The sequence below is a fragment of the Cyprinodon tularosa genome, unplaced genomic scaffold (genome assembly GCF_016077235.1).
Source record: "Cyprinodon tularosa strain WSP-4 unplaced genomic scaffold, ASM1607723v1 ctg341, whole genome shotgun sequence".
In the NCBI taxonomy this organism is placed as follows: Eukaryota; Metazoa; Chordata; class Actinopteri; order Cyprinodontiformes; family Cyprinodontidae; genus Cyprinodon; species Cyprinodon tularosa.
The window spans coordinates 478,702-506,197 of record NW_024039054.1 but is presented as its reverse complement, the minus strand read 5'-3'; the positions used below and the strand labels follow the sequence as shown (position 1 = coordinate 506,197).

The 27,496-nt window shown below is 36.9% G+C and overlaps 2 protein-coding genes across 6 annotated transcripts in view; one reads left to right on the top strand and one right to left on the bottom strand.

Annotated features, from left to right (window-relative positions):
• Positions 1 to 27,202, bottom strand: part of LOC119789591 (neuronal tyrosine-phosphorylated phosphoinositide-3-kinase adapter 1) — a 74,189-nt gene extending 46,987 nt beyond the window's left edge. Inside the window, exons 1-3 of one of the 3 annotated variants that reach the window (XM_038294538.1) lie at positions 27,076 to 27,202; positions 24,480 to 24,623; positions 19,618 to 19,709 (exon numbers count right to left, since the gene is read on the bottom strand). The gene's annotated coding sequence lies outside the window, so the exon portion shown is untranslated. Of the gene's footprint in view, positions 1 to 12,523; positions 13,069 to 19,617; positions 19,710 to 24,479; positions 24,630 to 27,075 lie in introns of those variants that run through there. The other 2 variants (XM_038294540.1, XM_038294539.1) reach the window with 2 other exon arrangements.
• Positions 8,769 to 25,354, top strand: mogat3b (monoacylglycerol O-acyltransferase 3b). Of its 3 annotated transcripts, none has more exons than XM_038294543.1 (9): positions 8,769 to 8,899; positions 17,370 to 17,644; positions 18,066 to 18,156; positions 18,287 to 18,394; positions 20,439 to 20,509; positions 22,035 to 22,239; positions 24,513 to 24,687; positions 24,763 to 24,947; positions 25,020 to 25,354. In XM_038294543.1, the coding sequence occupies exons 3-9, from the start codon at positions 18,075 to 18,077 to the stop codon at positions 25,172 to 25,174; spliced, it is 981 nt and encodes a 326-aa protein (XP_038150471.1). In that variant the 5' UTR covers positions 8,769 to 8,899; positions 17,370 to 17,644; positions 18,066 to 18,074; the 3' UTR covers positions 25,175 to 25,354. The 3 variants fall into 3 exon arrangements, with proteins under 3 accessions (XP_038150471.1, XP_038150472.1, XP_038150474.1); XM_038294544.1 differs by having other exon boundaries at positions 8,787 to 8,899; positions 17,492 to 17,644; XM_038294546.1 differs by lacking the exons at positions 8,769 to 8,899; positions 17,370 to 17,644 and adding an exon at positions 17,685 to 17,897.
• Positions 27,203 to 27,496: the final 294 nt, after the last annotated feature.

Sequence of the window (27,496 nt, the reverse complement as noted above, 5' to 3'; positions counted from 1 at the left end):
CATCCAAAAACCACACGTCTGACTCAGTGCCAAGAGATGGCGCTGGTCAGACTCGTCAATCTGGAATCCCATTGTTCGAGGTTCTTGTGAATCGGCTCGTAGCTTTGCTTCAACAGCAAGATTTGTCCACCACCACCTTACAATGGCCGGCTTAATTTCAAACATGTTTGATTTTCTCCCGACCTACGATTCCTGATTGAGGCTGAAACTCACCCTGATCAAAAAAACATTCTTGCATGACTGGAGAATCGGCCCAAAAAGGGCGAAAAATCGTATAGTATATGCCCGGCCTAAGGGAGACAGAACAAAGACTGGGCTAATCAGCTAAAGAGGAGCAGGTGTTGATAGAAGCAACTACACAGAAAGCACCATAGTGTTAAATAAGCAGGGTCAAAGTATATTGTCTCTTTTGGAGTTATTGCAAAAAGAAACTGGAGTAAGATATACTCTATGTAGAGAGTTAATTTAACACTAATTTAGACTGGGACAAATGCACTCAGATTGGTGTTAAATTTAACTAAAAGTGTTACTTAAACACTGCAAAATGTACTGTGTAGAAGCTAGGGGAAAGACGACTGACACAAGGGGGCAACAAAGAGTAACACAAAAAATACAACTCTGCTAGAAAACAACTGCAATGACACAAAATGGGAAATAAACCAATGAGCAAGAACAAAACAGAACCACATTGCAACTGACAACTCAAAAAGGAACCCAAACAGAAGTCCACAAAGGGCAGAAGCATGACAAATTTTAGATTTATATGCCCACAACTCACTTTGGTGTCATGGAAAGATTTTCTGAAAGATCAACTACTGAGTCCTGTCACTGTTTTATTTCATATTTTTCAGCTTTACACTTTGTTTTTGCTCAATTTGTTAGTAAATAAAACTCTTTGTATAATAACAAAGTAGGTGGGATACTATGCATCTGGAAGTAGACTACTGTGGCTAAGCCAGTTAGCACCTCCCAGAAAGGATGTGGAAATAAAGAAAATCAGAAGATCAAGTGTTAAAAACAAAGAAATATTTGATTCTTAGGGCCCGGTCACACCTAGCCGATTTAGACAGGGTATGCCTGACGTCCCAGAATGTGCTAAAACGCTGGCATACTCTTGGCTTTCTATGTATTTTTTCAATTTGGACGTATACATAGAGTATGCATAACAAGTCCAGAGCGTATGTCCAGCGACAGCCTTACTTATGCATGTCGCACAGCAGTTTAATGCCTATTAAATGATGCACAAGCATCATTTCAGCCGATTCAGCGTCATGTCGTATAGGAAGTTTGTTGGTCGTGGGCGTGAATGCAGGGAGGATCCATCACACTCACCCTCTCGCTCACCCTATGATGGGGATACAGTCTGGAGGAGAACTAATAGTTTCCTCCTGTGAATCCCCTTTTGATACCAAAATGCTGCCAAAACGCCAATATACAGTAACTGTAAGTTAGAAACATGTTCAGCGGTCGTCTGGAACACGTCAGATATGTTGATATGCGTTGGAGATACGTTCTTGATAAGTTACGCATAAGTAATACACAAGTACAAGTTACTTATTTGTTTTTGATAAGCTAGACGCCACGACCTATGAGAAACTTACACCTAACGTATGTCAATGATTAGATAATTAACCTGTTACCTGTAACTTATGGCCCACGTATGAGCATATGCTGGCATAATTCGAGATATGGTAAGTATGTCGGGATATTTTGATGTACTCGCCGTATGTCGACGTGTGCCAGGATGCTTCAGTATGTTTCAGCGTGCTCATAACTTATACAAAACTGACTCATAACTTATCCAACGTATTCCAGAGTTTTTGCCAGATTTATCATACGTCAGGCATACGCTGGTCTAAATCGTCAAGGTGTGACAGGGGCTTTAGATGGATGTGCTGGGAATGAAGGATTGGTGTTTATTGACACTAAAGCAGCCAATGCATTCACATGTGGCTTATAAATTGATAGAGGTGTGAGTAGAAACACGCTTATTAATACTGATACTAGGGATAGTATCTCTATACAGTAGTCTCTACAGTTTATGCACAAACAATATGATAGAAGGATTAACTGGTCCTTAACAGTGTCGCTTTTTGTGTTTGTTAGGAATAGGTATGTTCTTCTCTTTTGTTCTGATACAACATTCTCGTGAAGATTGGTTAGAATATAGAGTTGCTGGGGATCGATTTATTTCATCTATACTGGTTGGTCTTTGACCACGCAATGAGGGACTGCAGGGCGGTAAGACTGTATTAAGTTGTTATGGAATCCTCTGTGTTTACATCTTGAAGCTTTTTCTCTCTGGTTATTTTCCTGAAAAGAGATCACTCGGGACAAACTCTTTAGATAACACTTAGTGATGTATATGTATTAAATAACCATGAGACATGACAACAGATTTAGACAGAAATTGTAATCTTACTCTGATCTGAGAATTTGCTTAGAGTTACAAAAGGCAACGCTTACCAACCGGGCTCACATCTTGTGAAGTGGCCACGATTCACAGTTAGAGAAGAATTTTATACAACTCCAGTCTGCCACATCATTACATCATACATGTTTGCAGATGAGGAGACATCCATGGCTCCAGCATTATCAAAATATTACACTCTGTTCTTAAATCAAGGACACCGCTCTGATTCCATTCCCAAATCTTTGCCACATGCATGATAAAGATGATAACTGTATATCCGCACAGAGGAACTGTCTTAATTAGATAAACTACCTGGGAAAATATTTGTTCTGACACTCAACAGGCAGGTAATATTACAGTATAACATAGGGCTGGGCGATATAGAAAAAAAGCTTATCGATAAAAAAAAAATGCATATTGATCGATATCGATAATTATTGAAAAGATTTGAAACCATATTTTATGTGCAGCTCTGCCTGGACTTTTTATAATTTTGCTAAATGATTTAATTTTAATAAAAAACACAAACACAGACTTAATTAAATCTTTATTTAAGCAACTTTTTTAACCATAACAGAATTGTTTTAAAGAAAAATAACTTAAGAGACCTGGGTTATGTTATTAAATACTGACAAAGAATAAACTAAAGTGACCAGAAAAGTGACCAAAATAAATATAACAAATAAATAAATGCCCCGCCGCCGCCGCCGCCGCCGCCGCCGCCCCCGTTTCCTGCTTTAACCTGAGTTATTACTTTGAAGTTTCTGGCCCCTCAGCATTTTTATCTCAATTGTTAGAACTACGTGGGAAACTGCCCAGAACTGAAAATATATATATATTTTCCTGAAGATTCCTCGGAGGAGAGCCGCGCCGGGGCCTACACAGCTCGTACTCCTGCGGCTATGAGCGGCTGAGATGATAAAAAAAAAAAAAGTTGGTTGTGTTATCAGACTTGGTTTTCACTGGTTCCCTACACATTTTACAGATGACTGTGGTTTGTTTTTGGTCCGACTTGCCATGACCGAAATACTGCCAGACTGGCGAACTACAAAAACCCTTCTTTGGAACAATTTCCTCCGCCTCTCCTTGCTGCATCTTCATGTGCTCTGTGTTGTGGTTTGAGAGGGCGGCGCTTGGTGACGGCGTGCCTGGGTCCGCGATTGTGATTGGTTGGGAGGAAGCAGCGACTAGCATAAACCTACATGCTAGGCTACAATGAGAAGGAAGGAAAACTGCGTTTCTTTTTTATCGAACTTTTATCGACCCTCTTTTTTTCTATTGCGCCACACGTCTATCGATCGATATATATCGTTATTGAATTATCGCCCAGCCCTAGTGTAACATACTCACACATCATTCATAATAATAATCCTAACAAAGTAACAGAGCTTCCTGTGCACACTGTGCTGGAATTCTATTTAGGCTCAATATTTAGGCTCAAAATTAAACACTAAACACTATGAGGACGAAGACTTAGTGTAAACAATCCAATTTTTTTATGATCAAATGGTTTTTGGTCTGTTTTCTATGTGCATATAACATGACTATTCACCTGTAAAGGGCTAAGAACACTTTCAAAGGCTTTCTCAATCATGTGAATTTGAGATTTTAAATTTCAAATCTGCTTGTGTTCAAAATCAATGACTTGGGTATTTGTTTTGCTAACAAGCAGCCAAGCAAGTAGGCTAAATGATTGCTCTGACATTTTCAAAACACACTTAAGATATACTATAGCTCAGATTTGTTTCTATGACCGAATGCCGGTGCCTCGTTCAAACGCTACCTCTGTTATGTTGAGCATTTCTGCTGCCAGACTCTGACCTTTAGCAATGTAGCAGACAATAAATTACCTGTGCAAAAGTTTTTTATGGCTCCACATCCGTTTCAGACCCACTTCACAGTTTTCAGTACCCAACAGCCATGAGGATGAAGTTGCTATCTCTTTGTGAGTCTGTGAAATATATTCAAGGTCTTTTGAAGGTTTTGGTATAAATGTAGAACATTAATGAGAGCAAGCATTAACATAATGATCTTGACCATTCCTGACAAGTATATGCTTAAAGAAATAAAAAATGCCAATATTTTAGCTTCATTTGTAATGAGGAAACAACGTTTCATTTAGAAAAAAACAATATAGTATCTCGTCTGAATGAAAAAGGCTGTAAAAACGGAGGACAGCACGTGTTTAAAATGGCCTCAGACCGGTTTCTCAGTGCCAACGAGGGGGGAAGAACTGCTGGTGTCCAACTTTATTTATTTAGCATAGTACCATGCAAATGACTTTGAAAGGTTTAATGAGAAGAAAACAGAGGGAAATGAACAAAGATGAGTTGCCTCAAGGAAATCATTACCACGCATCATTACCCTTGACTACACTCTGCAGTGAAAACTGGATTCCGTAAGATGTTTACCATTAAGATAGAATTGCCTTCAAAAGGAGCATTTAATTTAAAATCCCATTAGTTAATTTGTCCACATAGCTCAGACATAGGACAGACATATATGAGCTTTTAAAAGCCAGAGTGCCCTGGGACAAAAAAAAAAAACACTGACTAATGTGCCTGCAGAGGGAGTTCCCAGATGAAGCACAGGAATTATTTGTTAAGCTGCAGGAACATTCTGCCTTTTAAAGATTTGCTGTTTTTGTGCTCTTCTGATAATCCATCAGTGCATCAGAAACAAAATCCAAGTTGCAAAAGTTAAGTATTAATTAAACAAATCTCCATCTATAACCTCTAGTTAAAACATACATTTTATAATTTTTCATTGCAGGAAAAGTATTATTACTTTTTTTTTTTAAAAGCTACCATTATTCATGTTTTTTAGATTTTTCAATTATTAGCACATTAAAAGCAAAGATGTCTTAGAACACCTTAGGATAGTGTTCAAATTGTGTTACATTTAAGTAATTTATTTTGCATGCATTTCCACATTTATATAACTAACATCTGTGATTCTGCTCAGAAAGATTGTTCCACGTAGGGATTGATAAATGTGACTTTTCTACATCAAAACATGATTCCTGAAGTGATGGACAAATTGACCAATCTATTACAAGAATAAAGCACTAATATCTGCTGATGCGTCATTCTACCTCTAATATTGGTATAACTATATCTATTTATATATATATATATATATATATATATATATATATATATATATATATATATATATATATATATATATATATATATATATATATATATATATATATATATAGAGAGAGAGAGAGAGAGAGAGAGAGAGAGAGAGAGAGAGAGAGAGAGATAGATAGATAGATATATCTATATCTATCTATATATATTTATATGGATATATATATATATATATTTATATATATATATGTATTTCCCTCTCAAAAGAAAGAAAGAAAGAAAGAAAGAAAGAAAGAAAGAAAGAAAGAAGAAAAGAAAGAAAGAAAAACCTCAGTAGTTTTAAGAAGCTTCAGTTTAAAAAATGAGGGAAGTATCCACATTGATCTGAAACAGCATCTGTAACATGCTTTGTTAAATGGTTTGCTCTTTAATCAAGGAGCCACCAGGGAGAACCTTTAACCTTATAGCTATTTATAATGAGACCTCTGATTGATTCAAGTTAATGAAAACTAGTAGAAATCCACAGAAGCAAATCTTATCCTGAAGCTGATTAAAACTGGGGATTGAATATGAGTAAAAGTCAATGAATTTAACCAAACAGCATCTACTTTAATAAAAACAGAAAGGACACATTAAAATGAGCATCATTAATATTTATTTGTGAAGATTACCATAAGCTAAACAATCAGTTCCTTTGAGAATTGCTGGGCATTATGCAATACACCAGAATAAATATAAAAAGCTTTAAACTGCTATATACAGATGCATTACAGCCAATGAGCTCGAATATTTCACTGTGTAAACGTGAGTCAGTACAACATAAAACAATGTAAATCAACCCAAATATAACGAAAAATTTTGTCTGTCTTGTGAAAATATCATCATGGTTTTATGATACCGATCCAGGAAATAGCTTCTATAAAAACACAAGAATGTGCATTCAAACTAACAGTTTATGTGTTTAACAATCTGCTATTGCTTATCATCAGTAATGCAATTTCACTGCATCATTCATACTTGAGTAAGAATAAAACAGAATATAATTGTTATTTTAAACCCAACGAAAAATACAAAGAATTTGTATTAGGGCTGAACGATTTTGACAAAAATTTAAAATTTCTATTTTATTTCAACAAAAATTAAGATTCAATTTGTTTTTACTTCAGGTTTTCAATGCTTTCATGACCTTTCTTGACGAGGGTTGATCATCAAGGGATTTTACTGTTACTGATGTATGGAATTGGTCTTCTGGTCTTACGCATAAATCTAACTAGCTCTTCCCTTCTGTGTGTTGGCAAACCCCCTTTAAGCATATTACCCCCACATAAAGGCCTGGAGGGACAAAGTCAGGGTCTTACTTATGTTAAATCTAATGTAACCAAAATGTAGTTCTTCTGCTATTTGAAAATTTCCTCGTTTGTAAAATAGTGATTATAATAAATTGTAATAAACTGCTCAGCCCTGATTTGCATCATTTCCAGATTAACTCTTGACTCTCAGTTTCAGCCAATTTGGATTTGGATCACAAAGTGGCCTTTGTGATCCAAACTCAAACAAATTAGTTTTTGCCTACAAACAAAACATTCTGTATCAGTGTTTTTTTCTAAGAAATGAAAAATAATCATAAAAACTGGTAATAAATAGGATAAATAAACAGGAAATAATCATAAAAACCCTCATAATGCCTCCTAAAGAATTTAAGGATTACCTTTGTACCAATGATTGAGGGTCTGATCACCATTTGGGTCTGGTCACTGAAAGATTAGGATTTCTGATGAGTATAGCTCTAAGTCACCATCTGTTGTTCATATCAGTTATTCAAATTTCCTCACGGTGAACTATGAGTAGATTCAAGGAAACTGGGCTGAAATCAATGTTGAAAATGTATGAAGAGCTCTAAGCATCTCTTTCTGAACAGCTCTTTTTTATCTCAAATGGAACAAGAGCAAAGCACAGGAACCTGATTCATTATGACCCAAATCATACTCAGCGCAGACCAAAATCAGCTTATAGAGTACTCAATAATAAAGAAATTACTAACATTATAAGTTCTTTGAAAGAAAAAGAGACTATCATCAAGTCAATTGGTAGAAACTAAAAGAGTAGATGTTTTGCCTCAGTTTTTTACAACCTTATTTTAGAGAGAGAGAAACTACTTTAATTACAGTGCCAAAGTTAATTTCACAACTTCTAATGTAATAACATGGAAATAAGGATCTAATTATGACAATTTGTAAATTTTCCCACTCTGACAATCATTAAATCAATCAACAAATCCCCTAAGCTCAATGATCATGCTTTTCAATCTGTATGGTATGTAGGTAAGGGGGAGACCATAATGGTAAGATCTCATACAACAATTGTTGTTAATACAAAATGAATATTCAGAAAATCAGAGCCCTATTTCTTAATTTGGCTGCAGTCATTTGCAATACTTTCATGCTGCAGTATGAAAGCCTTTCTTCATAATTTCTGTTGCCAAAAATAAGGATTGTAAACCAAGTATAAAGAATGTGCATTCTCCTAAATAAATGCCCTGCAGACTAAAATCAGCAGATCATTGTATTATTTTTGAAATGCACCAATGGTTACCAGGAGACATGTACTTTAGTATTACTAACCTAATGCCCTGCTGCTGCTCAAACTCTAAGGGAAAAATCTGTTTGGGTGTTTTAGGAAATCCACAGAAATAAAAGGGGAAGAAATCCACTAATGCTCATCCAGGCATGGCTTTCCTGGGTTTAAAATAATGTCTCAATCAACCAGCAGCTCACCGTCTTCCATTCCAATCAGTGGCCCTCCTCTTTTTTCCAAACAGTGAGCATCATGCTTTTTGGAAATTAAAAATGATCCACAGCAGCTCAAAGGACTGAATCTGAGAGAGAATTGCAGATGGTTGCGTCCTGTTCTGCCCTTCTAAAACTCTTAACCAGTCTGTGTTTCTGCTTGCTTTGGCAGAATAAATCTTCTGTAGGACTGAAGGGTTTCAATGAAACACAAAACGACTGAACTACAAACTCTGAGCTGCTGTTCTCAGATTAAATCAAATCTCCGGACTGAGTTTTAGGATCACCAGGTGAGTGCAACAGACAATGACAGGTGGTGCGGCTTCAGCCCCCTCCCCTCCTCCCTCTGCATTAAAGGCACACTGCTCAGCGTGTATATCTCACCACACGCACTCGATGACCCCAAATTCACAGCTGCTCTCACCCATCCCTGCTCCACTGGTCCAACCCAATGCATGCAGAGACAGCCTGCTCCTTTGCATGTTAGCTTAAGAATAATAAAAAGGCATGTATAGGAGGACTTCTTCTTAATATGCATATCCAAGGTCAAAGCAGACCTGCTGGTAATTCACCTAAACTCAAGCTCTGAACATGAAAAACTGGTAAAGATAAATCTTCATGTCCTTTTTTTTAACGTTCAAACCGGATGACATGCGCTTTTAAGCCTCTGTTTATTTAGTAATAGATAATAAATCACCAGATTTGCTTCAATAGCAAATAGAATTCAGGCTGCATGGAAGATTTTCATTAACATCAAGCAGCCTTTTCTTGGTTTTTAAGGAAATAAGGCAGAAAAGGAAATCTAGATAGCCTGAAATGTTTGCAGTTAATGAGTATTTTTTAATATATCATTTAACTACTTATGCTGTAAATTACAAAGGGGAATGGGGGTTGAATATATCAGCTTCCTAAAAGCTGTAATAGGATGTATGGCTAAGAAAAGCTTAACTTTGAATCCAGCCTTAGCTTGATTGGAGACATCAGTAATGCTAGTAGCATTAGCACTAGCAAGCTAAACTTTGTAAACGTAGACAGTAATACCAGTGAATGTCACATCTTAGCTGTCAGATAACAGGTTCATATTTCACCTAATGAAATTGATTTATGGTCTCGGTTGCATGTAATGCCATATATTTTATTAACTAAAACCTTCTACCACAATACATTGCAATGCTAACAGCTGTTTGATGCAAGCTGGGGTTACCAGGGTAACGATTTAAATGCCACTTATGTTAAATTGGAGTTCAAATTTTTAACATTATTTCAGTAAATTTTTACGGCTTTGTGACAGTAAAAACATGCGATAGCTTAGCCAAATTCAACAGTTGTTGGGGAACAGATTTTTTATTGGTAATTTATAAGTTTAGCGACAGTGCTAACTCCTAACACTAATCTCAAAGTCACTGCTTATTGTTGGTGGATCTGGTTCTGGTGGTATTCCAGAGGTTTAAATGCCACTAAATGCTAGAATAGATTTAAATGCTAGAATAGATTTAAAAGGTGTTCAAACTTTTAAATAATTGTTTCTTCCCTTTACAAGCATAATTGCAGTGCAAACGTGAACCTTAAACATGCTAGCGTGCTAGCATGATTGTACCCCCTAGAAAGGCCATGTCCAGTAGGGCTATAAGAAGCACTTCTTGACTTTTGTCGGAGAAAAAATGCTTTCACCTTGTTAAAAATAGATTTAAAGTCACATATTATACTTTGACAAGTTCAGTGAAACTGTTAACTGGGAAAGCTAAGCTGCTAACCAGCCGAGCTTCTTCACCTTGAGGCAGTAGTTTCAAACGACCTTGGCTTTTGTTATCAGGGGAAAGCTTTACATGCCAGTAAAAAAAGATAGAAGTGGTTGCAGAGTTGAGTTTTAGAGTGTGTGCTGTTTATTGTCATACCACGACATACCAATCTGATGTAAACCACTCCATATTATCCAAAGTCAGCAGTTTTTTTTTTTTACCTTGAAACTCTCCCATAGACACAGTTTGTACTAAATCTCCCCTTAAATAGGGTTTGCAGGGCTTTAGATGGTTTCCGTCTGCCTCGTGTGAACTCCTATTTGTGCCATACTCTGAGTAATTTCAGTAGGTCACGCAGCCCTGAGTTTACCTGGTCCATGTCTTCTCTGTACATGGATTATGCTGACGATGTGGTTTAATCCACTTTTTCTATTTATTTGAGTGAATGTTTCATTCTGTAGATGTGGCAGTCATCAAGGTGTGAGTGTGGCCAGTGACATTAAACTCAATTCTTTCAAAAAAAAAGAGATTAATTCCAGTACATTTGGACCTTAAAAATAGTGACAATTAACCTGTCCATAAAGAACATTGATATTTTTTTGGCCTAGATCAGGGGTCTTCAATGTTTTCCAGGCCAAGGACCCCCAAACTGAAGGCGAGATGGACCCCCTAATTATACATATTGTATGAGATTGTGTTATATCAAACTGGTGCTATAGTCACTCTATAACAGATGGAGTAATGTAATGAAAGTAATTCCTCCCTGGGATTATTAAAGTATTACTGATTCTGATTCCTGGTTGATGGGACAGGTGTTGTGAATGAAACGGTGCCCAGATTGAAAGAGCTCCTGTGTGTCGCTGAACGTGTGCATTGATGACTGAAAGATATCTTCTGCCTCCAACAGTCTGTTGAATTAATTTTAATGTGTATTTAAATACATTTCCATTAGTTGAAAAAATTGCAGGGGGGATTATTTAAAAAAAAAGGCTAATAAACCAAAACCTTCTAGACCCCCATGCAGTACCTTTGTGGACCCCTGGGGGTCAGGGACCCCCTGTTGAAGAGCTCTGGCCTAGTGGGTTAGAGCAGGTGCAAGTACCCAGTTCAAATCCACTGCCTCCACTCTGGGTTCCTGAGCAAGACCCTTAACCCCTGATTGCCCCCTGGCACCTCACCTCACGATGGCTGCCCACTGCTCCCCCAAGGGGATGGGTTAAATGCAGAGGTAAATTTCTCCAATATGAGATTAATAAAGTTCAATTATTATTAATTTATTCTGAAATTATTGTCTGAAATTAATAAAAAAAAATCTGCAAGGAGCAGAGACTTTTACCCATTTATAACTGAGCTGATTCAACAACAGCTTGTTTAAAGAGGCCTGGAACAGATCCAAATGAAGAAGAGATTTATTAGATCAACAATGTAAGGGCCATTAAGGTCAGCTGCAAAGAAAAAAATGGCTTAAATTCTAACATCAGAGTAAGGTGTGAGCGCTGGCACACAGAAATCTCTTCTTTAGGCTTTTCCTCTGGAAAGACAGTCACGCCCGTAGAAAATGATCGGTGTAAAAACGATGCTGAGTCGTCAAATCCTACGTTTATTTCACAACTGATCAACGAAGGCGAACATTAAAGGTCCATTTGCTGCGACATTAAACGGAGCAATAATTGCCCAAAGGATTATTGCTGCGAGGAGAAAAAACACCAAAAGATGTCCAGACACCTGCACCTCCCAAGACGCGCCAACACATCCTCACCTGGCTGCGCGCGCGCGCACACACGCGCACCCCCATACACTTCACAACGTCACTCGTTTTTTTCCCCTTTTTTTTCTCCACAATCGCAGAAATACCGCCCATTCTCCAGCACACACATTCAACCTTGCTGTATTTACAGCCCCACTCCTTCTGCCATAAGCGCAAGCATGCGGTTTTTTCTCTCTCCTCCATCCTGCCGTCTAAAGGGTCCCCAAATACCATCGCTGCCACTGCTTTGGTTTGATTTAGAGAAGAAAAAAAAGAAAAGGAAGAAAGCAAACGGTGCGTGTTCATGCATATCCAGTCAGCTGATGATGGCTGGTGGCTTGTTTTATGGTGAAATATTAATAAAGGCTTGTCACGACTGAACCCAAACAGCGCTGCGCAGGGATCATGCTGGCACATCTTCTCTCTGTTATGGAGAAAAAGGCCCCGTATTTTTATTTCATTTTTTTACCCGACAGGATCTGCGAGTCCTCAAGGTTGAATAATCTGGCTTGTGAGCACACATCGGGCTCGCTGTCAGATCTAGACTCTTACGATTTACGCGTAAAAATACCAATTAGGCCCGACGTTTCTGTGCCATCCAGACACAAATTCCCGTCTGCTAATAAACACACACGCACGGACGGCGCATTTGGACGCTGACAGCTGGCTATATGGGTTAGGTGATGCAAGCGGCTCTTTATGGAGCAAAACATGTAGCAGAATCAAGGTGTGATACATACCTGGGAGACTACAGGATAGGGTTGGCGCAGAGGCTCTATCCAGTTGTACAAAAAAAAAAAATTGGAAGAAAAAAAATCAGACAACAACAAAACCACGCCGGCTGTTGATGACACAGCTGTCTTTGGCAGACAGAGGAGGTCGGCGGAGAAAATCCGATCGCAGATGTGTCAATAGACGCTTGAAATTCAGACGCACATCAGTGGACTGACGCCTTACGTGAAAGCTCTCCCATTTTCACGATAAACGGCGCGCTCTGTGTGCTGCGGTCTGCGCGCAGACCATCATGCTGGCTTCAAAACCAAGGTACACAAACAGATCCTCGGTGAGGCTCCCCCCAAGGAAGAGCCATGCTTCCAGTTCAGATCAGAAGCGAGCAGGGAGGAGGAGGAGAGCGGTGAATAAAAACGTCAAAACAGAAATGCGCAGACATCAGCGCGCTGCGTTGGCTGGGCATCCTCGCAATGAATTTGCATCCATATTAATATTCATAGAGCGGAGTGCTTCCTGTGAGCAGACGACTGCTGGTGTTTGTGGAAGGAGGAAAAAAAACAACAATGCAGAAGGGGGGGCGCTCTGAGTCCAGCTGCGGGGAGATGCTGCGTGCTTTAGTCACTACTAATAATAGCTGCAGATAATGCAAAAAAATAAATAAATAAAGGCAGAAATATTACAAACAGTTGATGTTTCTAGACCGACCCAATGATGTGACGTGGGATGAAATTACATATAATTTAAAGGCTTGCCATAATAAGTAAACATGTGATTCCTAGTGTGATGAAACATACTACTTTTTATATTGTCATTAAAGCAAGATTTTGATAAAAATGTAGAGTATAACAGTAGGAGTTTTGCATTTCACCTGCAAAAAATCAAAACAAAAGTAGTTTTTGCCTGAAATGAGTGATTTCCTTGTGAAGAAGTTAAAAAACAATCCACTGAAGGTTTGAAGACGTTTTGCTCATGGGCATAAGTTTGCATAAGGACCATAGGGACATGTCGCTACCAAAATTTTGGACTGACCTACTTGTCTCTACCAACAATTAGATGTGAATAACATGTTTATAATTTACAATATAGCTTTGTTGCAGCAGTAGAGGAGTTCTGGATGGAGAATATTGACAGACGAAAACATTTTTGATCTAAAATGCAAAATGTTTATATATTTTTTTACAATTTTGCTATAATTCCCACTGTAAGTGGATCGCTCTGTGAGCTGAAGACATGTTTTAGAGTCTCTATACTCCAGTTAATGATTAATCAATTACTGAATTTGTTGACGTTTCAATAATCGATTATTTCGATGAATTGTTTCAGCACAAGATAAAATACATGATATGGGTTAAATAGAGTAACTACAGCCTAGATGACTTGTAGGGTAAAATTAATATTCTAAATGCTCAGTGTCAGTTCCAGTGCTCATTTAAATACAATAAATGAATTTGGCCTCCCTTGAATCTATTATTTTGCATTGATTTATGACACAGAGAGAATATTTAAAAGAGTGGGTTTTACCTCTGTTTACCTCTGCACAATTGTATATCTTCAAAAGAAAAAAACAAGATAAATCCAAATATAACAGACATATTTAGACTATATTTTGTTAAATAGGCACAGATTTACTTTCTGTCTTATTCGCTAGTCATTTCAAATGCAAACCTTTTCAAAGTGGAAAAAAAGTCCAATTCCACATTGGTCAGAGCCAGTGATGCTTCAAAGATTGATAAACAGCATCTAGAGTGTGTAGCGCTTATAAAATTTGTACAAATGTTATAACGCCAAGAAATGGTGATTTTCTCTTTAAACAAAATACACCATGATTTTCACATCAAGCATAAAAAAAACGACTGCATATTTTTGCATAGGACCAATGACATCAGACCAATAGTGTCCCTACCAAAGCTGAAATCAAACCTGCGCCCTTGGTTTCACTTCCCATCCAGGAAGCTTTCTCAATTCAAAATGTCGAGGAAGCTTTCTCATTTTGATGGAAAAAGCTTCCTGGATGGGAAGCGAAACGTCTTCAAACCTTGGAAACAAATTCCAGTGGATTGTTTTTTTTTTTACTTTTTCAGAATGACTATGACCTGGATGACTTAGAATCTTCACCAGCACAGTGATTTCCTTGATTTGAGCTGGGGGAGGTAAGAAAATATACCAATGGAGTGGAATGATTTACGTCTCACTAAGAGGACTTAGTCAAATATTATTGTCACTTTGTATACACAAAATGTATACAAAACTAAATTTTGTTTATACAGCTTTCCTACAGTGAATTTGCAGCAGCTTAAGAAAAACAACCCCATTATTTTATTTGAAGTGTATTTTATCTAATTATCTTATTCTAAGGGCAGAAATACAAATTCTTTCGGCAGGTCATGTTATTACTGGATTAAATGAACACTTGATTTTAAGAAATATTTTCTTCTTTTCAGGTCAGTTTTTGCCGTGCAGGTTTGATAACACCCGAATGTTTCACACTTAATTTAATGTTGGATTAGATTACTGTCAATGAAAACATGTTAGGTGTTATAGTTTGTTAATATACATCAATGAATGTGAATAAATGTAAGATTCGTGTTTGTTTGTTGCTGTCAACTCATGCAAAGGCCTAAATATGACATCAGATTTTCGTCTGTGAGTACAGAAGCTTGAAGCCATAAAGAAAGTTATAACTTAGCAATGATACAAGTAAAAATAAAAAATTTAGGAATATGAATCACAACTTTAAGAGTACAAATCTACAACTCCTGATGAAGCTGTAATATGAGGTTAAGATAGCTGTCAATAAGAGTGATAAGCAGTCGTTAAAATTTGTAAATTCGCAATACGTAGTAAAATTTAAGATTTATCGAGAATCTCAGTCATCCAGGTGATGGTGAAGTTTGACAAGTTCAGTCTAGGCAACTGGACATGAAGTTTTCTAGAAGACGTTTTGCCTCTCATCCAAGAGTCTTTTTCAGTTCTAACTTATTGTGGGGAGCATTCCTTCACGTCTTCTAGAAAACTTTCTGTCCACTTGCCTAAACTGAACTTTTCAAACTTTATATTTAAGATTTGTTTTTGTATCTTGTGTCAACAGATAAATACGTGTGACGTCAGATGTTTTTTTCTGTGTGAATGTAAATTTAGAAGTTACACATACAAGGTAGAGTTACATCTATGGAAAAAAATCAGGTACAAATCACAAAGTTGTGAGTTTGAATCAACAGCCCCTAATGAAGCTATTGTACTCCTTACAAGTATGTGGCAGCAATAGACCTGAAGGATGCTAAGCAGCCACCTTTAAACAAAGAAGAAAAAGGCAAAAACAGAACTATTAATCAAATCCTATAGTAGGAATTAGTGTGTCATATGTATGCTGTATGTATTAGTATCTCGACGTTTTTATTATGGGCTGTGTCTGAACGTGCCCCCTAACCCCTAAATCACTCAATCACTACAGAGCGGGGACTATATAGTGCCCTATATAGCGATTAGGGCGGACGCAGCCTTCGCTTTCCTGTTCTTCTCTTTAATTGGTGGTTGCTGAGAACTTGAGGTGGTTAACTGTGCCGAGCTTGGTTCTTACAACCATTTACATATCCTGCTAGCGCGGTCCCTTGCCTTTTATTGGTGGGCCACGATACTACGGCTCTCAAGGCGGGAATTACGCAAACAAAAATGGCGGTGCCAATACCATTTAGCAACTTATGTGCTTGAAAAGTTTAGTATCGTGACAACCCTAATTGGCACAAGATAAATAAACTGAATTGAATGCTGTAACTCCAGTGATCACATCAACTCCCTACAAGACACACTGATTACAACTAAACAAAATGCAATATTATCCAAGAGTTATGAATACTTTTTCTACATGCAGTTTATTTGTGAGGTAAAGGACTATTAATATAGGTACTCATTTATATTTCAGTAACAATATTAAAAAATTCTAATGAATCCATACAGGAAAAGCGAGAACAGAAAACATTGGCATAATTCTGCAAGAGACTGAAATTGTGAAATCATTCATATTCCTACATCATGTGCGTGTCTGTACTTGAAGAATCAATCTTTATCAAAAACACAATTCACTCCTGTAATTCCTGTTTTATGAAACTCTTGGAAGATCAAGCTGAAATTTTGCATGTGAAGTTGTTTTAAATCTCTATAGATTTAATACTAAATCACAGCTCTGAACTAATTGTGTTTTTTTATTTACTGGTGTTAAAACTGAGTCAAGTCTGAGTTTTTGCATTTGAAAGGACGCACACAATGGGAGACTTTTGATCAAATGAAAGTAACTTATAGTGATGGTGTCCCATAATATAACCTTGTAAAACATTTTGCAAGGTCATATAACAGGCATCATACCCATAAGTTACTTTAATTTCATCAAAAGTCTCCCGTGGTGTGCGTCCTTTCCAATAGAAAACCGTATCTCTGTTCGACACTCAACAGGCTCCAATTCAGACTTTAGTCAGTTCAAACACCTGTAAGTCAGAAACAACAAATAGTTCAGAGCTGTAATTGCTACTTAATCTATAGAGATTTAAATAACATCAGATGCAAAATTTCAGCTCGATCAAACATCTGGAAGTGGGTCAGGGGCATTACTTATTGAACTTCCCTCTTATGATAGGAAAACCATGTAAAACCAAACAACCACCTTATCAGTTATTATTAGTTTCTGGTAAGAAAGAAACCTTGAATCACGCTCTGTTTTGTAATAAATTACCCAAGACTATTGTTACAGAGAGAGTAGGGTTACGAGAGGTCTAGTTTTTGAATTTAACTAATGACATTGTCTATCAACAGATGGGATTCATTCAGACTGACATGTTGTCATGTAATCTTTCTGATCCCTAGAGTGACCAAGCAGAGCAAAGTAGCCCTAATCTAATCTAACATCATCCCATGCCCCCTGATGATGCTCCAAGGATCCAAAATGCAAAGTACCCAACTATAAATCTTTGCTATGTTTATCTCAGACTCAGTGTGAATGTCAAAGTATCGGGGTGGGAGTGGATTTGTTATCAGCAGCCTCACAGTGAAATCTGGTCAAAGTGCACTGGAGTGAACTATGTGGAAGCGGACTACGCTCATCCATTTAAATTACGCCGCCTGGAATCAACTCCAATAAGGTAAAGAACAGTTTTTTATGCTATAAGCAGAAAGCTCATAAAAGCTTCTTTAGGCTGCCATGCTGGGCCCTTAGAAAGGCTGCTGTGTGGCCCTACAGGCCGACTCATAAAAGCTTTATTTGTGAGCAAATTAATAATCTTGTGTGTGAGCTCATTCATGGGGGAGTCTTTTGATCAGGCTGCTAAATGTCGCTGCCGTTTTAGAGTTTCTTTCATCTATTGAAGAGGGTTAGGGGTACAAGCAGTGGAGCAGGTAAAAATGCGTTTTTGATCATAAAAGAGAGGTTATCGATTCTCTTATCTTGAATTTGTTTTTACAAGCGTAAAATATATTGTGGCAAGACAAATAAGCTGTATTGAATTTATGCCAACTTTAAAAATGTTATTGATTGCTGAAAATTAACACTTTGACCCACACTAGGTTGGAAGAATGACTAAAGAAAAAACCCAGATGAAGGAGTTCATAGAAGCTCTTAGCGTTCTGCAGTGGGTCCTGAGTTTTCTCTTCTTAGGTGAGACTCTAATCTTTTCTAATTCACCGTTACATCGAACAACAACCATGCACTAATGTTTCCTCATGACAACACTACCTGTACCCCCTACATACGGATCTAACACTTCTGGGTTATCACCCATCTGCAGGACTGGCCTGCATTATCTTGATGGTGAGTCTCATGTTTACGTCTCTGTGGCTGCTGCCCACTCTTTGCTTCGTGTGGCTGGTGGCCGACTGGCAAACTCCAGAAAGAGGTAAAAAAAAAACTATAATAAAATGTGCCTGTAACTTTGCATAATTTCTTCATTTTATCCAAAAAGAAAAAAAAAAACTCCATTTGAATCTTTGAGATGCTGAAGCTACTTTTTAATCTTCCTAAACTATCTTTATTGTAGGATGTTTCTGCAAATGGAGGCCATCGTCCTCCATATGACCTTGCCTGTCTAATCACTGTCAATCAAGGCAGAAAAGTCTGCAGCCCCATTTACTGTTTTACATCCAGATAAAATTCAGTGCAAACACTTTCCTTTTCCTCTACTTCACATACAGAATCCTCTTTAGTGTAGTTTGACCATATATAACCTCAGAGGTGTGTTCAGGGAAGATCTGTAGACAAACAGGATAAAGTTTTAGAGGAATTGAAAGCAGGGCTGGGTTATTACGTTTGCAAACCTTGGACCATCTGAGAACAATGTTCAGTTCAGTATCAACTAGGGATCCAATTTCTTAGCATGTTTTCTAAGCCAAAACAAGGCTTTGTTTTTGTTCCACTTTATAAAGCCTTGAACTTGATGCTATTTCTGACATTTTGAAGTGAGAAAGCTTCCTGGATGGGAAGCGTAACGTCTTCAAACTTTAAAAACAAAGTCCAGTGGATTGTTTTTAAGACTTTTTTGGAACAAAGCAACATGTAATAATAATTAAATTTTATTGATCTCACATTGGAGAAATATACCTCTGCATATAAACCATCCCATTGATGAGCAGTGGGCTGCCATTGTGCGTGCCCGGGGAGCAGTGTGGGGTTCAGGGTCTTGCTCAGAGAGCCAGAAAGGCAGTCTGTGGGAATGCACCTCGAACCCAGAATCTAGAGATTCCAAGCTCTATGGCCTAACCACTAGGCCCCCACTCCCGCATATTTTAAAGTTAAAAACTAAACAGTCCATAGAAATAATTCAAATAGATGCACAATGGATAAACAAATCTAATATACATATGGTTGGTGAAGAACAGGGAAAAAAAAGTGTAATATCTCATCACATGTTATCTTCCAAATCTACTAAGAATGTGAATAAATTTATCTCTGGAATAAGTTTCATTTCCTGTAATAGACTACAGTATGTGGAGATGAGACTATCAAGTTATTTCTTTACATAGATTTCGTTTTAAGGGGTTCCATTTCAAGATCATGAAGCAGAAAACATCTAGAAGAAGGTGCTCTGGGCAGATGAGACCAATTATAAACTTTTTGACTTACATTAGAAAAACCTTAATTCTGGTGGAGAACCTGCAGTCCCTGAACACATCATCCTCACAGTCAAACATGGTGACAGCAGCATCAGTCTCCTCCTTAGAGAGGACAGGAAAGATAGTAATAGTTATTATAAGCAGGGCAACCCTAAAGAAACAAAAAAAAAAAATAAAGGAAAAAGGCTAGATGGCCTTTAAAGTTCACCCAAACATATTATTACCCATTATTTTAGCTTTTCTTTTAGCTGCTGTGCTTCTTATCCGGTGTGATGCTGCACTGGTTTGTATTTAGGGGTGTCACAGTTTTTTACAGGTCTAAATTTCAGCATAATTAAAATAAATTAAAAAATGAATCCCAAAGGAGAATTAATAATAAACCACAATTCACACTTTTGACTTAAGAAAAATGTCTCAAAGAACACGCATTGTTTTCCTTCAAGTACACTAGTAAGAAGCTTGTTGTGAAGCTCTGGATGGTTTCATGAGGCGGTTTGGTTTCTGTGTACTATTTGCAATAAATACGGCGTCTTCAGCAAAAACAGGCAAACAGGAGCAAAAACAGAAATGAACATTTTAGTCCAGATAAACCAATAAATTAGCTGCCATTAAAGAAAAGTGTAAAACATTTTACTGGCTTCTTTATTTCTGTTTTCTTTTTGCACATCAAATAGTGATCATATTTTAAGTTTGTACCTAAATAAATAGTTGGTTTAATTTATTTCATTTTCACCAATGTAATTCTTTACAATGTTAGACTGATGGATATCTAATTAGTCCATTTTATTTCATAAACTCACTCGCTCTGCCACTCTTCCATGTGTCCACCAGGGGGCAGAAGAACAACATTTGTGAGGAATTGGAAGGTCTGGCAGCAGTTCAGAGATTTTTTTCCTGTAAAAGTAAGTTTCTTTCACTGATCCCAGCTTCATTTCTATCATAATTAGGGCTGAAATGATTCATTACATTATTCCACTATTGAAATAGTCATCAACTAATCTGGTAATCGGATACAATTTTTACCTAAACCAAAAATACACAGATTAAATCATGCCATTAGCTCTACTAATAAACTACAGACATAAAATAAAAATACAATCTCTTTTCCAAGCGAGAGCTGTCAAGAGCAGCAAAAAAATTTTTCCAAAAAAACAATAATGACATGAAGTATTGTTATAAAAAAATTATAAAAAGAAAGTAAAATAAAATCTAATTTCACTCACATAATCGACACAGACAGACAGACAGACAGACAGACAGACAGACAGACAGACAGACAGACAGACAGACAGACAGACAGACAGACAGACAGACAGATAGATAGATAGATAGATAGATAGATAGATAGATAGATAGATAGATAGATAGATAGATAGATAGATAGATAGATAGATAGATAGATAGATAGATAGCAGTTCATTTGAAATGTGGGACGCATTTCTTTCCAATATTTCAAATGTTTGTTTGTTTAGAAATGTTAATTTATGAAAATGAGGTTTTTCTTGATTAATCGAATTATTAAAAAAAATCAAGATCAATTGAGTACTAAAATGATTGAGGAATGAATCAATAACTAAAATAGTTGATAGATTAAGAGATAACGATCGTAGGTGCATCCCTAATTATTATAAGATGTAGTTAAAGTTTTATTTACACAAACTTTAACCTTATATCAGAAGCAGTGCAGCACAAAATGCGAAATGCTATTTATCTATATTGATAGATATAATTCCCAAAAGTATTAATTCAATAATTGTTCAAATATGTCAAACGGAGCTGAAACAGAAAAGCTTTTACCGTTTTTTTTCTTACGTTGTTTCAACAACCCAATCGTTTATGTGTTTCAATAAGTTCACTGATTTACACTGATTTAAAAATTCTAGTGCCACATAAACACCTGCCTTGATGCAGAGATTAATTTGAAATTATTTATCAGTTATTTAAAACATTTTAGCACAACATGAAATACAGAAACCAACTTAAGGCATTTCAATCTATACCCAGAAAAATATGAAAGTTCTTAAGAGAATTATTTTAATCAGCGAATCAATTTAAAGATGTTACAGGCTTAAACCAATATATCATTTCTATAACATGGGGTAAGGTAAAAAATAAAAATGTCTCATTAAATCATATAAAAAAGAGCAGTTGCTACAAGAGATTTGCACATTCAAGGAAAACAGAACTCAGTGCAGTTGATCCAGAGCAGTAATAAAAGAAGTTATGAGATGAGCCTTGGTATTATCTGCTTCTCTATCTCAGCAGATATGGTGATACATTTATCAGATTGAATTCTGGCAACATGCACCTGATTTAAGTGGCCGTTAATCACGCCGCTTTCATTAACTCTCCCTGTCAAGCCCCTCCCTGTTCGAGCCGGTTGGCTTCAAGCACAGATCTTCCTCAGTAGATTTTTTTTCTTTCCAGCTGGTGAAGACAGCAGACCTGAATCCAAATAAAAACTACATCTTTGGCAGTCATCCACATGGTATCATGTGTGTTGGAGCCTTTGCATGTTTCAGCACAGAGAGCTGCGGCTTTGCTGAGACGTTTCCTGGACTTCAGGCCACCCTGGCGATACTAGCCGGTCTCTTTAAGATACCGCTGTTCAGAGAATACCTCATGTGTGCAGGTATCTATATTTTTCCTCAGAATCTTAAAAATCTGTTTCTTTTTATCAAAAGTATATACTAAGAATGTTGAAAATGTTTTTTTGTTGAACCCTGTTTTTCTCTGACAATATCTAAAGAAGCATCCTTTAATTTCAGCCATTGTTCTGTGAAGTCCTCTGAGATTTGAAACATGTAGGGAACAAATAGCACCCTGAAGACCAGAGTCATCAGCAGGTTAGCAAGTAATTATTTAGGTTCAAGGAGGCCTTTAAATAAACCCCAATTTCTTAACATCTAATAGAAGAATTTGATTAGGGGTTTTAAATCAAAAACTTTTGGCACAACAGTAAACGTAGTAAAAAAAAACCTGTGTCAACCAGAACCAGCAGGCAAAAAGTTTATAGTAACCCAGGCAGAGATGGTATGTTCCCAGATTAACCGTTTAGCATGCACTCGTTGGTAGCTGACACAACTAACAACTGAGTGCTAAAAATTAGAACGTAGACTGAAGTGAGAAACTCCACAGCTAAAGTTAAACACGGAGGTGGCAGCATCATGCTGTGGGAGGTTTTTCACTGGAAAAACAAATTTAAAACATAAGTAAAAATTTTTTTATATATATATAAATGGCCTTGCCCTTCATTTGAGCAGGAAAATAAGATGATCTGGATCATTTTGGCCTAAAAATAAAAATAATTAGATATTATGAACTTGAAACAAGATAAATAAGAGTTTATTTTGCTTCTCTCAATTGTTGCTGTGTTTCTAAGGAGGCTGTTTGAAGGCGATTGACGAAGAGAAATTCACTCAATTATTTTAAAGAGGTTCAGATCATCAAAGCACAAGCTCAATGTTAGTCATATTGTTCTGCATATGGGGAGTGATTTGGTGCTTTTTTCGGGCGTTTCAATTAAAATAAACAGAAAAAAAAGACTGGAATAGCACCTCTGATCCAGTCTTTTACTAACTGATCTTAAAATCATCTCATTCTTTTTTTCAAATTTTCGGAATTACCTGCAAAAAGCAAGTGAAAATAAGGGAAAATTGGACTTACTCGCATTTCAGTTTTTGCTGTTAGATCAACAGAAAATACATTACTGAGAAGCAGAAATTCATCATTTCAATAAGGGTTTAAAGGAAAACCAAAATTCAAAATCTGGTGAGACTCAGAGAAAAGCTATGATAAGAAAATTTTTTTATTGACCTGAATTAAATAAATTATTTGGTGCTCTGGCCCTGGCATAAGATTTTGATGCTGTGAATTTCATTCACCTGAACGAATAACCTAGGAATAAGATTAAAGTAGTCTTCCCCCAAGGCCCAGATACTGGTGGGGGAATAAACTCTATAAAGAGTGGTAGCGTCGGCCTTGGCCTCTAAAGGTCTCGGCCTTGTTTCAGTCTCGGTACTACTTGGTCTCGGTTGGTGTGGTCTTGACTAGACAACTAATGACTAGATTGTCTGAGGATAGTCTAAGAGTGAGGGAGGAGATAGTGTGAAGGTGGGTCTCATAGTAACCCAGGCTCCTTCCGGATTAAATTTCTGCATATGCTTCATTTAGCCCACTTTAGTCTGATACCCCTAAATATAATCCAGAGTTATTTACTAGAAACCTTATTAATAATTATAGTTTGCGTGTGTGGGATTTAATCTCACACAGCAAAAACTTATTGAATAGAATAGAATAGAATAGAATAGAATATAAAATCCCTTTATTGTCCCGCAATATCTAAAAAAAGAAGTAAAAGTTTCTTAAAGTAAGCAGATTAACCCCCTAATCCGAGCTGGTAGATACTCGGACTACTCATTCCATTCTGCCAATGGAATTAGTACTTTTGCACTTAACATAAGATATTATACACCTGTGATAAGATAATTGAGTTGTTTTTTTTTTTTATTTAAATGTAACTCATTTCAACGTTCAATAGTCTTACTTACCTGCTCAATCAAGGGAAAATACACTTATCTCAAGAAAGGAAAAGACTCACACGTGTAAAACTGCATTGTCAAAATCCAGACCTGAATCCAAAGGAGGATCTTTAGCAAATCTTTAAAAAAAATAATTTTCATAAATGTTCTCTATGAAGGTGAGCTTGTAGAAAAAGAAGAAAAAAAAATTATCCAGATGTGTACAGCTGGTATCTACAGTTATGGGTGCAGCAAAACATAGCTCAAAAAATATGTTTAAAAGCAGGGGTTCCCAAAACAAGGTTCAGGTCAGAGAAACATTAACTTTATAAATCCTGAATCCTTTGCTTACGTTAGACGACCTTCTGTTGGTCTGTGCAATAAGGTCTGTGTCCAGTCAGCAAACCCAGCCTCGTCCACCTCCTCTCCAAAAGCGGGAAAGGAAACGCCGTAGTGATCGTGGTTGGGGGAGCTGCAGAGTCTCTGGCATCCTCTCCTGGAATCAACAGAGTGGTCATGAGGCAGAGGAAAGGATTCGTCAGGACGGCTCTGGAGCATGGGTGAGACAGCACAGATAAAACCTGCCGGGGCACGCTGGAGGGACGCCATCCGTAATACCTGCTGATTCTCCACAGAGCAGATCTGGTGCCCGTTTACTCGTTTGGGGAGAACGAACTGTTTCAGCAGGTGATTTTATCAGAGGGCAGCCTGGGTCGCAGGCTGCAGGATCTGTTTAAAAGCATAATGGGTTTTGCTCCATGTCTGTTTGTGGGTGAGCGCTTTGCTCTGCTGCCCTTCAGGAAACCAGTCACTACCGTTAGTAAGTATACTCGCCCCCTACCACCAAATCACCCTTTGAACCCGCTTTATTCTCATAGCCCTTTCTTTTCAGTTGGGAGTCCAATCTCGGTGCCCAAATGTGTGACTCCAACGGAGGAGCAGGTTGACCACTATCACAGGCTCTACATGGAGGCCCTGACCAAGTTATTTCATGAACACAAGGTCAGCTGTGGACTTCCTGAGAGCCACAAGCTTGAGATCATTTAGACTTTTCTTAACCAAAGATCGTTTTTAACGGGCACTGCTGTGCAACGACCAGAGCAGATGAAGGCTGGGACCCTAAACCCCTGGAGAAGATTAGAGGAGATCAAATCCGCCTTGTTTGATGTCACCCCCTTTTTTTAAGCATTTTTAAATACAAATAAATAAAGCACTTTTGAAAGAAAAGTGAGTCCGATTTATGCAAGGAATATTGAATGATACTTTGAGTAACTAGTCTTTCAAAGGATCATGGATCAGCTGAGCAGCATAAAAATGTCAACATATTAGGATTGATTTAGAAATTGTCTTTTTCTGCTTCGGAGGATTTCCTTATTCTCAAGCTTAGATTCAGATTTTTGTGGTGTTTTATGGGCAAAGATTATTAAACATTTGCTTGAGGTTTGTGGGAAGCATGAGGTTTTCCTCTGCTGATACTCTTAAGTGGAACTATTTAATATGGAACCTTGATGGATGATATGAGATCATAAAAATCTGTATTATTTATAGCGGGTGTCACTTTCTCTACTCTGTGCTTTTAAATCTATGAATCAGACTCAGCATCACTGTCAATCATTTCTCCAATTAAACTAAACTGTTTTCCCATTTTAGTTCATTTTAAAAAATCATTTAAAAAAAAACATTTCAAACTCTTGTTAGACAGAAGGTTTCTCTCAGACCTCGGGAGCTTAATACCTCATCATTAAGTATATTAGGAACCATTTTAGTGAATACTTGTGTATTTTACAGTATACCAATATAAAGTATACAAACTTTTTAAATGTACGAGTAAAAGCTAGAAACCTATAAGGCTATAATTCTACATGCCTAAGACTTATTCTGCTTTTCACTTTGAATGAACTTTTAAACCATTTTCATTTTATGTATTTATTACCAGAGGTGGGTAGTAACTAGTTACGTTTACTTGTGTTACTTTTAGCACGTACTGTAGTACTTTTACTGTACTTTTCCTAGTAATATTATTTTTATTGTATCGTTACTCTTACTTGAGTAAATTTTCTGGTAACTCTACCTACTATGAAAAATAAAGATCAGGTGAAAATACATTTAACAGCAGATAAGTAGTTTATCCTTTAATATACGATCCTTACTTTATAGATTCAGTTGATGAGATAAATTAAAGAAAATTTATGTCAAAAGTGTTTCTGCTGCACAATTATTATTTTTGTTTTGTAATTATGTTATTTATTGCATACTTTGAAATACCATAACTTGCACATCACTGATTGTCTGATTACATCCATTCTGAACATTTAATGGAAAAAAGATTCAAAAACTACTCAGTCCTTTAGCAGTTATTTTATCAAGAACTTTTTAGTACTCTTTGAGTTAATTATTGGATGACTACTTTCTACTTTTGAATAAAGAAAGATAAAGGTATTTGTACTATGAAGTAAAATTTTGCGATACTTTGCCAATTTAAGAACAGGTTTCCAATAAAAGTGCTTTTGATTTACACATACTTTACATTTAACATTTATATTCTAAAATGGAATCATTTGAGCCAGAAAATAACAAAGCAACGCTGAGTAACTTTATGAATCAATAATTAGCTTATTTTCACATATATAATATAATTTGGCCCATTTTTCTTCTTTTCAATTTTTTTATTTGGATTTGAATCTATTTTTTAATCTGTGATTGAAGGCTTATTTTCATAATGTATGTAAATACAAACTTTTCAAAACATTTTTTAAAGTGTCCTATCCTCTTAATGGGTCATGTGACCCAGAGAGCCGCTTTACGGCAGTTCGGACTCCCATTAAACACGAGCACTGAGCTAAAAGCTATTGCTAGCGAACAAACAGATTTGGCCCTCGCCTGATCAGAAAAAAAAAAAATTGGGTTCTCTGATGTGGGATTTAAGTTGACCGTAAATATATCTTTACCAGGAAGTCCATGACTTTTCACTGTGCTGCTCCAACGTGTTCTGCTAGCAGATTCCAAAACACCGAAGGAGAGCGTTTAATTTTGCGACAGTAGTGTCGCCAGTGTCCTTCAGTGTATTTGAACATGGAACTGGGGCGCCCCTAGTGGCTAAAATGTAGTATTGATTTAATTCTAATAGGTTTTGCCTAATTTTTTTGGTACTTTATTTATATTGATTATGAATAATATACTTTTTTTTTTTCTTTAAATACAATAAACTGATTTGTATTGTGGCTGCATTATGCTGTGAGGATGCATTTATCCATACAGGGCAATGACAGGAAGAATTGACAGTAGAGGCGTGCTTTTAAATGTCTTATTTTGTAATATTTTCAAATAATGAACAGAACGCTTGTAGTAAAGCGGATGGATGGAGCTAAA

Excerpts from the sequence above, each read along its gene's own strand:
- mogat3b (XM_038294543.1), top strand. The coding sequence starts at position 18,075 with ATGACTAAAGAAAAAACCCAGATGAAGGAGTTCATAGAAGCTCTTAGC. Across the intron at positions 20,510-22,034 it reads GAGATTTTTTTCCTGTAAAA|CTGGTGAAGACAGCAGACCT; the intron begins GTAAGTTTCTTT and ends TTTTCTTTCCAG. Across the intron at positions 24,688-24,762 it reads AGGACGGCTCTGGAGCATGG|AGCAGATCTGGTGCCCGTTT; the intron begins GTGAGACAGCAC and ends GATTCTCCACAG.